The sequence below is a fragment of the Dipteris shenzhenensis genome, chromosome 27, assembly GCF_047967505.1.
Source record: "Dipteris shenzhenensis isolate YYH24624 ecotype China chromosome 27, Dip_SZ_1.0, whole genome shotgun sequence".
NCBI lineage: Eukaryota > Viridiplantae > Streptophyta > Polypodiopsida > Gleicheniales > Dipteridaceae > Dipteris > Dipteris shenzhenensis.
In genome coordinates, this window is record NC_141622.1 from 8,456,654 (window position 1) to 8,470,866 (window position 14,213).

Sequence of the window (14,213 nt, forward strand, 5' to 3'; positions counted from 1 at the left end):
CTTTGATATCATTGACCTGCACTAGCAATGCACATAAATGTATTCAGCAAATTCCATTGCTTGCAAATCTTTGAAAAAGATGTCATCATTCTTGCTCCATCATCATCATGGTAGAGATCTATCTTCTTTGTTTGCTCCTCTTCTTGTGAAATAACCTTGTTAATACATGCCGACTAAGAGCTTTCAATCATGGCATCCAAAAAAAATCCAGAATCATGCCTCACAAGCCAATGACCATAAGAAACTGCATATGAAAAGCTGTTGCTCTGCCCTAATTGTCATAAACTTTCAAAAAGCTTCAGAATTGAGCAGCATCCTTCCAAAGCTTGCCAATTCACCTTTCGTGATGTAAATTTTTTCAATCCATGTTGCCGATTTATTGTTAGAGTACTGGGTCTAGATCTTAAAAGCATCTTTGTTCACACATCTCCATCTCTTTGTCAATCAACCGCTTTGATGAGCGTTATATCCTCGATTGGAAGTAAGCTATCTATGTGGAAGCTCATGGAATGGATCAAAATTAGCTGGTGAGATTTGGGAGGACGGTCTGACTTTCATGCCGGATTGCATAAACAGAAGTTTTAATTGGCCGACTCTTCAAAGTCGATACGCGGGCCATAATACTTTGGATCTTTAATTCCTCCCCATGGATAGTCACTGTGAAACCGGTGCCTCTTCATAGCGTTTCTCTCTGCATCACAAGCCTGGTTGCATCAATATCTCCATCTGTATAGCTGCTCCTTACGTTGACTGTGTCTTTACAAGATCATTATTTTTTACCAAAAGGATGCTCTTGTCTCCACCACCAAATGGCCATACATTATCTGTCTCCTCCTCTTTCATGCTAAAATGAATCCAAAGAAAGCGTCACCCGTAAATCCTGGCTTCCAAATCAACCAAAAAGAGTGACCATCTGCTCTTGGAGTATGTCTCTTTTCTCAAGTGGAGAAGGACCTTGGAGTATGTCTCTTTTCTCAAGCTGATGGAAAGAGCTACTTTGTTGAAGACGGGTTGAAAATTTTATGTGATACGCCACCAAAAGAAACGAAATCTGATAAAAATCCTTTGATGACGGCTGAGCTCCTTTGGGACGACAAATATCTCACCGTTGAAATCACAGACCAGCTTCTCTCATTTGCAGATCGCGTGTCACAAATGTGCAATGGCTTGGCTACCTCCAAGCTCTTGGGCTCTAGTGGAACAAGCTGCTTCTTTGAGTCTTCTCAAACAAGAATCTTCGTTATCACAGGGCTGCATATCACCTATTGAACTCGTTGATGTTGTCCTCTTTTGTTGATTAATGTTTTTTGCAGGCTGAAGCGTCAATCTTGGAGTGCGAAACAACAATTGTGATTTTTTACGTTCTTTTCTTGATCAGTCACTGAGCTTTGCATTATTCTTGCACCCTACAGATCTCAAAGCCATTAAGCCCTTTGGTTCTTGAACCTTTGCATTCAATTTCTCCGCCTCCGCATGGATTTCTTTGCCTCTTGGCTGTGGTCCCTCAAATCAAAGTGGAGCTTCCTCCCTTCACAAGGATTTCTTCAGTTGAGCTCAATGATCTTCGATTCATCGAAGAACAGCTTTGCCAGCTTCTACTATGTGGCTTTCTTTGCAAATTGTGAGCATGAACTGGAAACAGATCACGAAAGGAATGCGATTATGCCTTGCACATGGGTTAATATACATCAAAAGTTTTCCCTGGAAACAAATCACCATTGGTCTTCTCGTCGTCTCATTTCTTCTTCTCTTCATCAATAAGATCAACGATGACTGCCCCTCGATCTCTCATTTTTGAAAATAGGATGGTCTCTTCTCTGAAGTTTTGAATGTTTGAACCAACTGCAGGATTGCCAAATGTGCTACAGGCCAAATCAGATCTGCAACATGAATTCAGAATTCCAGATACAAGGTTAGAACATCATACTGCAAACTGCTATCGGATAGAATTGCATCGGAATAATCATCTTCCCTTAAACTTACATGCAATGCATGAATGAATACATCAAGAATGAACATGTTGGGGTAGTTACTAACTCCCGCATGACCCATGACCTCCTAACTACTACTTATCATAACCATAGTTAGCTTAAGACTTAGCCTAGGTGCCTAGTTAACCCTCAATAGCAGCAATGAGCACTAATCGACATTGGGCAGATAGGAAAGACAGCCAGGTAGCAAACTCAACTCATGTAACAAGAAACACAATTTCTTCAGAACTCTAAATATTTCTTCTCCACTCAGATCTTCCCACATGGCATCCTCCAGATCAACCCACTTGATAGTCCTCTCGTCCCATTTCATGTTGCTGGTCATCATCCCCCATGTCCTCCTCATATGGGTCCTCATAGTGTTGGAGGTTAGGAGTCACCTCCACTTGTGAGCTCTAAACGAGGGTGACATGGGGGAAGATGATGGATTCAGAGAGACGCCACCTGGGCTGAAAACATGCAAGCCATGGGAGATGATTTTATAGCGAGAAGAACATTAAAAAGGCTTTGGTTGTGGCTATACAAAGCAGCATCAGCTGCCACATGGGTAGCACAATAGGCCCTATATTAGCCTACAGCTAGGCCCTAGATGGTGGATAGAAAGGCCCATAGATGGGGCAAATCCAAGGGTAGCAATGCCTTGCAAATGGCAGGGTGTAGAGGCTTTTATAGCCCATAGGAAAGCCACAGTAGTAGTAGGCAGGACAGATCCCTAAGGTGGACAGAAAGGACCATAGATAAAGGCAGATCCAAGGGTAGTAATAGCCTTGCAAATGGCAGGGTGTAGGGGCTTTTACAGTCATAGGAAAGCCAATAGTAGGCATGAAAGTTGGTACGTTGTAGGAGGTTGGCCTAACCAATTGGTTGATTGGTAGATTTAGGGAACATTGTACCTATTCAAGATCAGGCTTGGCCGGCTAGATCAGGGCATATTCAACCCTATACAAAGGGGGCCCAATGAGGGCCCAAAGAATGAAGTTAGTGCTCTCCATGGTAGTAGAGCTTCTGCAAGAAGAAGAGCTACAAGGAGAGGTTGTGGGATAGGACTTTGTCAACCCATTGAAGCTGTATATGAGCATGCAAGTAGACAAGGGTGAGAGGTGTCTAAAGGAGGTAGAGAGCAGCATCCAAAAGTGCCAATAGTCCACATCTAGGCATCACCCATGCTGCTAGATGGTGGTAGGTTGTGCACTATATTTTGTATCAGGGATTGCCTATTTTGTATAAAGGTTTGCCTATTCTACTTCATGTGCATGCTTTAGATTTTATCTATGATTTTCTTATATACTGTGTACATACAGAGTTGTTTCTCTTCCATGGTGGTGTGATGTAGGGTAATTTTCATTCGTTCACTAAAGAAGTTGGCTCTGCGAAAGATAGTGCGTGAATTTGAGCATCCCAATAGTAGAAAAATAGCTTCTGTATGTTGTATATCTTGGGGTGGAATGGAGCTAGCATGTGGGCAGCAAGCAAGCTGCCACTTGGATAGCATGATAACTACAAAGGTTGACAAGCTATTAAAGTTCCAAAAACAGGGAAACTACAAAGGTTGAAAACAAATTCACAGATCGCTATCGAGCACCATCTATATACCTTGCAAGCAAGCTCTTAGCTCTGAGTCTCAAGAGCACATACCTTGAAGGTCTTACTCTATCACCATCCCTCATTCATTGTAGTCTTTTAATGTCAATGAGCAAGCTGCTCTCTCAGTTTCGAGTTTGAAGTAATGATTATAGTTAATGTCAATGAGCAAGCTGCCCTCACTTTTGAGTTTGGAGTAATGAAATTAAAATTCATGTCAATGAGCAAGCTGCTCTCTCAGTTCATGTTACATTATTTAGAATGAGTCAATGTAATATGCCTCTGAATTATTCAAGTTCATCTTTCGAGTTTGAACTAAGCGAGTAGCCTTTCATTATAGTTAATCATTCAAGTTCATCTTTCGAGTTTAAACTAATTGAGTAGGCTACTCACTTCATTGTAGTTAATGATTTCAGTTACTGCCAATGATTCGATACAGTGTGCTTTTGAAATGCTTCAAGTTGAGTACATAGAATGCATGGAACATGGAACATACAGTTGAGAGCATAGAATGCATACAATACTCAGAATATTGAATGTATACAAAGCGGACAGCATACAATGCATTAAAAAATGAGAATATAGGATTCATACAAAGCATATTGGAATGCATACAAAGGTGAGAGCATAGAATGCACACAAACATAGAGTGCTTAGAGTTCATATAATTCATAGAATTCCTTTAAAGCTGAGAACATAGAATTCATTTGAAGCATACAGTGCATTCAAAGCTGAAAACATATGAAGCTGAGATCATAGAATGCATACAAAGCATACAATACATAGAGTATATAGAATGCATTCAAGGTGCATAGAGGGCTAAAAACATACGATGCACACAAAGGCGAGAACATAGAATGCATTCAAAGTTGCATAGAGGACTGAAAACATACATGTACACAAAGCATAGAATGTATTCAAAACATAGAATGCATTCAAAGTTGATAACATATAAAGCATCATGTGATGAATAAAAAGCATACAATGCATCCAAAATATGCAACGCATTCAAAGCTAGAAAACATACAAAGCTGAGAACATAGAATGCATAGAAAGCATAAATTACATAGAGTACATAGAACACATTCATTGCTAAAAATATATGAATCTGAGGCTGAGATAGACTTTAGTTGTCCAGCGGATTTTTGTGTAGGAGACTTAAAAAGCTGACAGATCGGACATGACTGAATATAATTGTGAACTGACCTTCTCAACTTGGGCCAATAAAATTTGGTTCCGACTTTCTCTAGAACCTTTACAAATTCTAGGCGACCTCCAAAAACATCATCATGGAAGGAGATCCTCACAAATTTGGAAATGTGTGGACATTTACCTACTTTAACCTGTTCTAGGATGGACGCTAGTTTTGGATCTTGAGCTTGCAATACCCGTAAATCAGTTATAGACCGCAGTCTGGTATCGACACTAGGAACAAGAAGAGGTGTAAGTTTTGCTGTTGGCAACTGTGAGTGTGACGATGAACCAAGAACTATCTGGAAAGATTGATAATCAACACGTGAAAGAGCATCAGCAATCTGATTCATGTTGCCCGGTCTGTAAGTGATTACGAAGTTGTACTCTTGGAGGAGTAAGATCCATCGAGCTAATCTTCCATGAACTTCTTTTTTGTTGAGCATACTCACAAGCGCCACATGGTCTGTTTGAAGATAGAAGTTATATCCTTGAATGTATGGATGGAATTTTTGTACTGCCCAGATTACTGCAAGGCACTCTAATTCTGTGGCTAAATAGTTGGATTGGGCATTAGACAATGACTACTGGCATAAAAAATTGGTCACCATTGATCCTTCTGATCTTATTGCATGAGTACTGCCCCAAGCCCTTTATCTGAAGCATCTGTTCTTACTAAAAAAGGTTTAGTAAAATCAATATGGCGCAATAGCGCATCATTTTTTAATGCTTCACGAATGGCGTCAAATGATCTCTGATGTTCTATCATCAATTGGAAATTTTTGGACTGTAGTAATTTGCGCAAAGGATGAGATAAAGTTGCTAATTCCTGAATGAATCTGGAACTATAACCAGACATACCTACAAACCTGTGCAATTACTTTTTCGTTGTTGGAACAAGATACTCATTGAGAGCTTGAACATTTGCTGGATCTGGTTGAACTCCATCTTGCGAAATCATGAACCCCAAGTACTTCAGTTGTGTCTGGGCAAAGCGACACTTTGCTTTGTTGAGCCTGAGATTAAATTTCTTAAATAGGAACAAGACTTCTTCAACACTTGCAAATGTTCTTCCAAAGTTGTGGTGTGTACCAAAATATCATCCAGATATACTACTACTTTGCCATTTACAATCAAATCATGCAAGACGAAGTTCATGAGTCTTCGAAAAGACCCTGGTGCATTTGACATTCCAAATGCCATCACCTTGAATTCATAGAGCCCAACTGGGGTCCTGAAGGCAGTTTTACATTTGTCTTCCTCTTTCATTGGTATTTGCCAATATCCAGACTTCAAGTCTAAAGAGGTGAAATAAGAGGTGAAATATTTTGAGTGAGCCAGTGAATCTAAAATGTCATCCAGTCGGGGCAAAGGATATTCATCTCTGACAGTTACTTGGTTCAATGGCCTGAAATCCACACAGAATCGGAATGTATTATCCTGCTGCTTTACTAAATGGGGCTCACAGGCCCATGGGCTTTTGGAATATCTAATGATATTCTCCTTCAGCATTATCTCCACTTGCTTTCTTATTTCCTTGATCTGTTCAGGTGATCTCCTCCTTTGTGCTGTACAAACTGGACGCGCATCAGCTGTAGGAACTTCATGCACAATATTGGCAGTCGTCACTGTTGGCTTCTCTCTAGCAAAAGCTTGTGGAAACTTGGCTAACAATTGATTTATCTGTGCCCGAACATAAACATCTTTGACAATAGTTGCAACTGAAACCTTTTCTGAGAACCTTGGAGAAGAGATCCATGGAATTGGCAGATGTTCGGGTATGAGCAGAACGTGATTCTGAAAATCTATAATGGCCTTGTGTGCTGTCAGCCAATCACATCCAATTGTGACAGGAAAGATTTGATGTGTCAACACGGTGGATTGTACAAGAAAGTATTGAGATCCAAAAGAAATTAGAACATTGCATCCTGATGTAGAGTGGACAGAAGTATGGGCGTCACCAAACATAACGTCACTTGGAGGAATAGCATCTTGCGGCAATTGAGCATCATCGACAAATTTTTTGTGAGCAGTCGTCAAAGAGCTACCTGAGTCCACCAAAACTAAAATTTTTGAACCTTTGAATTGGGCTTCAATGACGAATGCCATTGATCTTTTGAGAGGTTAGTTTGGAACTGGAACAGTCACTCTACAGTCACTCTCTCCACGGTCCCAGCTGCTCTTTTCCCGAGACCAGGGAAATAGATGCTTCTTCGTTCATCTGGGCATTCTGGACAGATTGTGATGCCAAGAATTGACGACAATACTTCTTTACATGGCCAAACTTGTTGCAAAAGAAGCATCTTGGTCTGCTTTGAGCGTGTCGGTTTGGTAACTTCACCTTCTGTTGGAACGGCCGTCGAAATGGTGGTCGTGACTGCTGCGCATTATGCACATGATCAATATCCATTGGGATCAGCCCAAGATATGGAGTGGGAGTATTCGAGGAAGTACAGGAACTTTGGACGGCTTCTTTGACGAATTGAATTCAATCCTCTGAGCGATCAACAAAGCTTCATTCAAGGTTTCTGGACCTTGATCCTGATTCCTGAGTGCGTTGAGATATGTCTGCATCTAACTGAGGCCATAGGAAAAAAAGTTTGAGATCTTCTAGCGTGTTCTGGTTGACTCGCATCAAGAGATGCGTTTACTTGACGCCGAACTTTGATACAATTTCTGACGGCAATTGCTTCAGCTCCTGTAATTGTGTGAGTGCATCTTTTACAGTATCTGTATTTCCAAATGCATCGGACCAAGCTAGTCGGAGATGAGGCTAGGTCATATCTTCGGCTGCGCTGAATTTCCATCTTGCTCGATGCTCTCCAGAGTCCATACTCTCACCAAAGTCGTAACACAGAGAATGCGAGACAAGAATGAACTATGCCAAGAAATGGAAACTTCCAACAGCGGCTCGACTTTGGGGCTTCGACCTTCCTTTTATTTGTCATTAATTAGATTTACATGGACCCTTAATCTTCTACATGACCTACACGAGGCATACATGTCACGCTATGAAAAAGATAGACTAGTCAAAATGAAGATTGAAGGCACAGCACGTGTAAGGCAATCAGATATCATCATAACCTTATCTAGGGGAAGAACCTTAGAGCTATACACGCGTGCTGTCACCAGACATCTCATAAAAGTTCGCATTCCCATGTATTGTGCCTGGGCGAAGCCACTCCCCGCAGCCATGGCTTCCTCTCTCCTACACCGCTGTAACTCTCCTTGTTCCTTTGCCGCTCCGGATTCACGCCTCCCATCCTGCAACGCCCAGCCTTGCAGCCACCTTCCCCTCCTGAGTTCATCGCTGCGAAGCTTTAGAACCCTTTCCGCAGGAGATGGAGGAGCTCTGGATTCCATCCATCGGTGTCGCTCCTCAGGCGGACGAGCTCTTACTTTCGTCCAGCGGGATGCGTTGTTGGTCCTCGAGAGTGGATCTTCCTGTGCCCATCTGGGCTTCGGGGCGAAGGGGCACCACAGATGGCCGAAGACCGCATCCCGTGCATCCGCAGAGTCGTCCAACTTGGGAGATGGAGCATCAGCTGAAGCAGATTCGCAAGCATTGCAGCAAGAAAGCCCGCAGGAGAAGACGATGGGCATGTTTCAGCTTGGAACCTACTTTAGTTTGTGGTACCTCTACAATGTCATCTTCAACGTCTACAACAAGAAGGCGCTCAACGTTTTCCCTTTTCCATGGCTCCTTGCGTCCTTTCAACTCTTTGCAGGCGCGCTCTGGATGCTGGGGCTATGGGGGCTCAAGCTCCAGCCCTGTCCTGCTGTAAGCAACGAGTTCCTCACTGCCCTTGCTATCCCGGCTTTCTTCCACACTGTAGGTCACATCTCCGCCTGCGTCTCCTTCTCCAAGGTGGCTGTCTCCTTCACGCACATCATCAAATCCGCAGAGCCTGTCTTCTCCGTGATCTTCTCCAGCTTCCTCGGCCAAACTTACCCCATTCTCGTCTGGCTCTCCATCCTCCCCATCGTCTTCGGCTGCTCTCTAGCCGCTGTCACAGAGGTCAGCTTCAATTTCATCGGCCTTTGGGGAGCCATGATCAGCAACGTGGGCTTTGTGCTGCGTAATATTTACTCGAAGAAGAGCCTAAAGGATTTCAAGCAATTCGATGGCATTAACCTCTATGGATGGATTACTATTCTCTCTCTTGCATATTTGGTTCCGGTGTCCATTATCGTCGAGGGATCTCAATGGGTTGCAGGTTATAAGGAAGCCATAGCGGCTGTGGGGCAAGCATCAACGTTCCATTTGTGGGTGCTTCTGTCAGGCGTCTTCTATCATCTTTATAATCAGTCTTCTTATCAGGCGCTGGATGGCATCAGTCCTCTCACCTTCTCTGTAGGGAACACCATGAAGAGGGTCGTCGTGATTATCGCCACTGTGCTCATTTTTAGAAATCCCATTCGCCCTCTCAATGCCCTCGGTTCTGCCATAGCCATTCTAGGAACCTTTCTCTACTCTCAAGCTAATCAGAAGGCCAAGGAGGAAAAACAAGTTTAGTCTCTGGCGCCTCCGACCGTTACATACCCATTACAAGCAGACCGGTGATCCACAGCGTGAGTTTTAGTTATGTTAGTAAACTTCACATAACTTTGTCACTTATTTTAAAGTTGCTACTAACAACCCAATTCCAGTAACATTATGTTATGCATACAGTTATCTCAACAAGAAATTTCATTTTTTTTCATAAAATTCTTGAAGTTGTGACGTCCTTTCTTTGAGCTTATAATTACAATAGCTTATTCCTTTCAAGGGCTTTCAAATGAGTAACAACTTAATGGCGCTCCCACTTAAACCCTTGTTTTCTATATTTCAACTTATTTCCCTTACAACAAGGTCCTTCAATTTCCAAGCATCTTTTACATGCCATTAAGAGATTTTAACATAATTAGACCCCCTTAATCTCAATGGGAATGCTCACTTTCGTTAAAATCCTTAATAGTCTTTAATTGGTTATATTGGTAATAAGCTACGTATTTTGGGCACAAAACTTTGGTATTGATCTGTGGTATTTGCTCACATTAGGAGAGAATTGGGGTCTCCAAAGGGCTCCCAATAAGTGTTTTCTAATTTCAAGCGATTAGTGAGGTATTTGAGGTGTACCAATGGGAGTGCTTCTTTTTGTGGGGCAATGCCATGTTCAGGTGGAGGGTGGACAGAGTTGCAAACAGTCCCTATTGGCTACTCCTCTTACACCGGGGACCACTCAAACCATTCCTCCTCCCCTCAACCCATGCTTGACCCTTCTCCCATACACCTCTCCCAAACAAACCTACAAGTCATTCAAGAGGTGGTGGGTCCTTTTGAGCGAATTTTTTTCCCTCTCAGCTTGTTACAGGCCTGCCCTCTTCTCTTCTCTGGTCTAGCTCCATTCTCCCTCCATTTTTTAAACGTGGGAACTCATTTGGCATCTTCTCTGTCTCCTCTTGCTCTGGTCCACTGTGTTTCTTCCTCTCCAGCACCTCTTGTAGTAGTTGCTCATTCTCTCTCCATTCCTAGCTACAGCAGCTCCTACAACAGTAGCTACTCATCCCCCTCTGCTCTTTCTTCCTCCATTCCTAGTTACAGTACCTCTTGTAGTGGCTGCTCATCCCCCTCTGCTCTTACTCCCTCCATTCTTAGCTACAACACCTCCTGGAGCAGCTGCTCATCCCCCTCTACTCTTTCTCCCTCCATTTCTAGCTACAGCACCTCTTGGAGCTTCTCTCAACCTTCGTTACACCCTCTATACCTTCTCCCTCTCTCTCCCTCTCCCTCTATCGGAGCTGCTCTCTCCCTCCAAGCTGCACTTTCTAGTCTACTATTGCTGTTGTGACCTCTGTACAAGCATGGTGAGGAGACCATACATGTACTCTGTGTCCCATAGGAGCAAAAATGCACTGGGTGAATGGGTGCCTTGCACCTACAGCTTGAATGATTGGATAGTCATGAGAGGATCTGCCAAGGGTCCACATAAGCTTCCTAAGAGCAAAAGAGGTGATCTTTTGTATGAATGGAAGGGCTACATCATGAAGTTCAAGCCTGGGAAGAAAGGATTGCTTGCAAAGGTGCAACACATCTACATGGGAAAGGACATGCACCTTCCTCCGTCAAGCAATCAATCGACAATACCATCGCATTGTAAGTCTGTATTTTGTGTAAGATTTTGAAGTGTAATGAGTCAGCTTGAAATTGTATTTTGAAAAAGAATCAGTGTAATGAGTCAGTTTGAAATTGTATTTTGAAATAGCACTTGTGCATAGCAGATGTATTTCCTTCAGACTTTGAGGAGTGGGAACCAGTCGAGTGCTTCTTAGGTAAGTTTACTGCCATTCATGAGGATTTAGGAAGGAAAATGCATGCTGGAGAGAAGTCCTCTGCTTTGAAACAGAGAAATATCTATTGGTATAATGCCAAGTACATTACTCCAAGGACGGCATCAGGCTATGGCCATCTTCAATGCATTGCAACACCACAACTTGAAGACATGGATTGCAGCATGGTAGACACAAGGACAATGCAATCATACAAGGAAAAGATTGCAAAGGATGTGGGCATGGCCATGAAGTTTACATTTGGCTCTAAATGGGTCAGGTTGTCTTGGTTTATGCCTCTGCACATTTTTGCTTCTTGTTTTCAGAATATCCAGATGCACAGAACAAAAAACATGTGGTCATGGAAATGCCTACATGAGAATGCCCTTGAGGAATTGCTTGGGGTGAATAGGGGAAGCAGGTCAGGTGAACAAAAGGGTGATCTGTTTCAATGCCATGATGTAAGGAGAATGTGGTTGTCAAGTACCATATCTCCCGCCAAATGTTATATTTTGCTTTCCAATATAGGCGTTGGAAGAAAACAGGTAGCAATTGGCTCCCCCTTGACTCTAACGATGATGATAATACAGGGGTAAGTTTATGTATTGGTTCCCATTTAGGAGATGTCAAGAATGTGACTGTCACGTCACAGTGGACTCTCAGGGACGTGCGCGAACACCTATTGGTCATGGAGGATGGCATGTCTAAGTCCTTTCACTTTACCTTAAATGGTGAAAAGGTAGGAAAGCGTGCAGAGAAGCTCGTGCATAGTGCCACTTTTATCCCTCCTGTAATATTGAAGATTGTAAACAATGTGGGGTGGAACAATTGTGGATTTTGATATTTTTCAATTAATAGTGGTTCAATTAATTTTGATGTTTTGAATGGCTTTGTTTCATGTCAATGTTAAGTTTTTCCCAAAAATTTTATAATTCTTTTTATTTTTTATATTTAGAACATTTGGGTATATATAGGTTATAAAGTTACTTTAGTTTCAAAGTTTCACTATCATAGCCATAGTTCTCCTAGCTACCAAACTACCATGGATTCTGCTGGGTCTGCCTTCCACGATTTCATCTCCTGTACTCCATTAATTGATAGAGAGGAGGAGTTATTTCCAGTCTTTGATAAGAGCATAGATATCCTAGGCGCCTACTTGGGAGCTCGAGATGATTTTGAAGACCTCATTAAGTACATGCAAGACTACATCGTGAGTTTTGCATATCAACTTGATGAGTCTACAAAAAGAGGGGTTCCAATTGATTATTTGAAGTACTTGTTCAATTAAGAACCTAGGTTCGTGAAGCGTTTAGATCACTTTCGAGCCCAGCTCACACCCCTAGGGTTTAGGGAGGTGGACACTGATGACCTCCTAGCATGTGGAGTCATCGAAAACATAGGAAATAGGTTCCTATCCTGGGAAATGAGCTTTATTTTCCTTCTCTAGGATGGACAAATGGAAGAGGAGACCTTGACCTCAAGCCCTACCCGTGCCCGTGCCCCTACCGATCCTCTTATTTCTGTAGATGAGCCCAACATCTATAATGAAGAGTCCATAGATGAAGAAGCTGAGGAGCGGGAAGTTGCATTGGCCCTGGAAGTGCTCCAGCAACCTCCTGAACCCCATTCTACTTCTCAAATTCCATCCACCTTGGGCACCACTGTTGAGAGTTGTGGTGCCATGAGCACATGTAGAGCAAAGGTATGAGTAAAGGGAAAGCTGCCACATGGCATGGAGGAGATATCCCACATGTGAGCAAGCAAATGGATGTAAATACCCTCACATATAAAAGGGACGTCCATTTGAAGTAATAAAAATCAAGCACTTTGCACTATCTCAAGATTCTTTTTATGAGTCCAAGCTAATCTATCTTGGAACCTAATTGACTTGAGGTACATGTCATGAGCACTCTCTTCATCATGTTTTCACACAGGTTCCATCCACCTTAGAGTGCTCCATAGATCCTGAGGCATGCATGTTTTGTCATGGTATCAGAGCATAGGTTTAGCTCTCCTAGTTTAGCTCATTAGTAGTTCACTAGGATCGCTTCCATTCCTAGATTAGCTGTAGGCATGTCTTAGGACCTCATGGTTTTCTCCTAGGTTAGTTTTAGTTTTAGATTAAGAACAAATTTCCGTCCCTGGAGAGAGAAAATTTCCGTCCATCCATTTCATGAGAGATTCATTGTGAGCTTGAGTGTTTCTTATTTTGTGAGAACAAGAGAGTCCCTTGAGTAGTTTCTTTGTGAGGAGAGATTTAAAAGGTTTGAGAAAGAGAGCCCGAAGCTCTACCTAAACCCATCTTTGAGAGGTTCTCAGTAGAAAGAAGAGAGGTCCAAAGAGAGGTTCTCCAACAAAGCTTCAAGCTCCCTAAAGCAACTACCTCTCCTCGCAAGCCATCTGCCTCTCCAAAAGACCTACAAGCGGACTCTACAATGAAGGGCAGCGACGAACAACTGCCATAAGCTCAAGCTTCAACAGCCTTGCAGCAACTAGACTGCTCACGGGCAATGCTCCAGAGGGTCGCGACTCTAGCTTGGGCAAAATAGTAGCTACGGCAGCTGAGACGGGCCTCCTTACAATGAACAAATTCTTCAATGCTTCATGTATCCAACAACCACTAGCATCCTCGTCGTCCAGCAGCCCGTGATCAGCGGCTCCAACCTCCTAGCTCCAAAGCAAGCACTGTCTCCAACTACAACAACTCCAAGGCTCACAGTACACATTGCGACTGCTCCTCCAACACTAGCAAGGGCCGCTCCACAACTGCGCCTCCAGTAGCCGCACACAGCGTATAAGGCCATGCACCACCAGCCATCGCCAACACAGCTTCCATCTAGCCGATGCCAGCAACGTGCACCGAACTCAGCAACCAAGGCTCATGCGGCCTCTCCATCATCGATAGGTGAACTCCTCTATAGCTTCCTCCATCGTCACAAGGCTCCCGTCTCCACGGCTGACTCCAGAACCCAAAGCTTCTACACAGCCACCGTGACCACCTCTGTCTGCAACACTACTTGCTACATCGAACTGCAGGAGAGACTCTGATGCCCGGCTCCTACGACTCCACTCCTTCTAACTAACCCGTCGCATCTCCGTCGATGCACTGATAGAATAGATTGCATAGTTTTCTACAAAGTC

At 43.1% G+C, this 14,213-nt stretch overlaps 1 protein-coding gene across 1 annotated transcript; it reads left to right on the plus strand.

The window, feature by feature from the left end:
- Positions 1 to 7,843: 7,843 nt before the first annotated feature.
- On the plus strand, positions 7,844 to 9,479 carry LOC147883824 (Nucleotide/sugar transporter family protein). The gene has a single exon (XM_087399184.1). It carries the CDS (start codon positions 7,921 to 7,923, stop codon positions 9,277 to 9,279), a length of 1,359 nt encoding a protein of 452 aa, XP_087255310.1. The 5' UTR covers positions 7,844 to 7,920; the 3' UTR covers positions 9,280 to 9,479.
- The last annotated feature ends 4,734 nt before the right edge of the window (positions 9,480 to 14,213 follow it).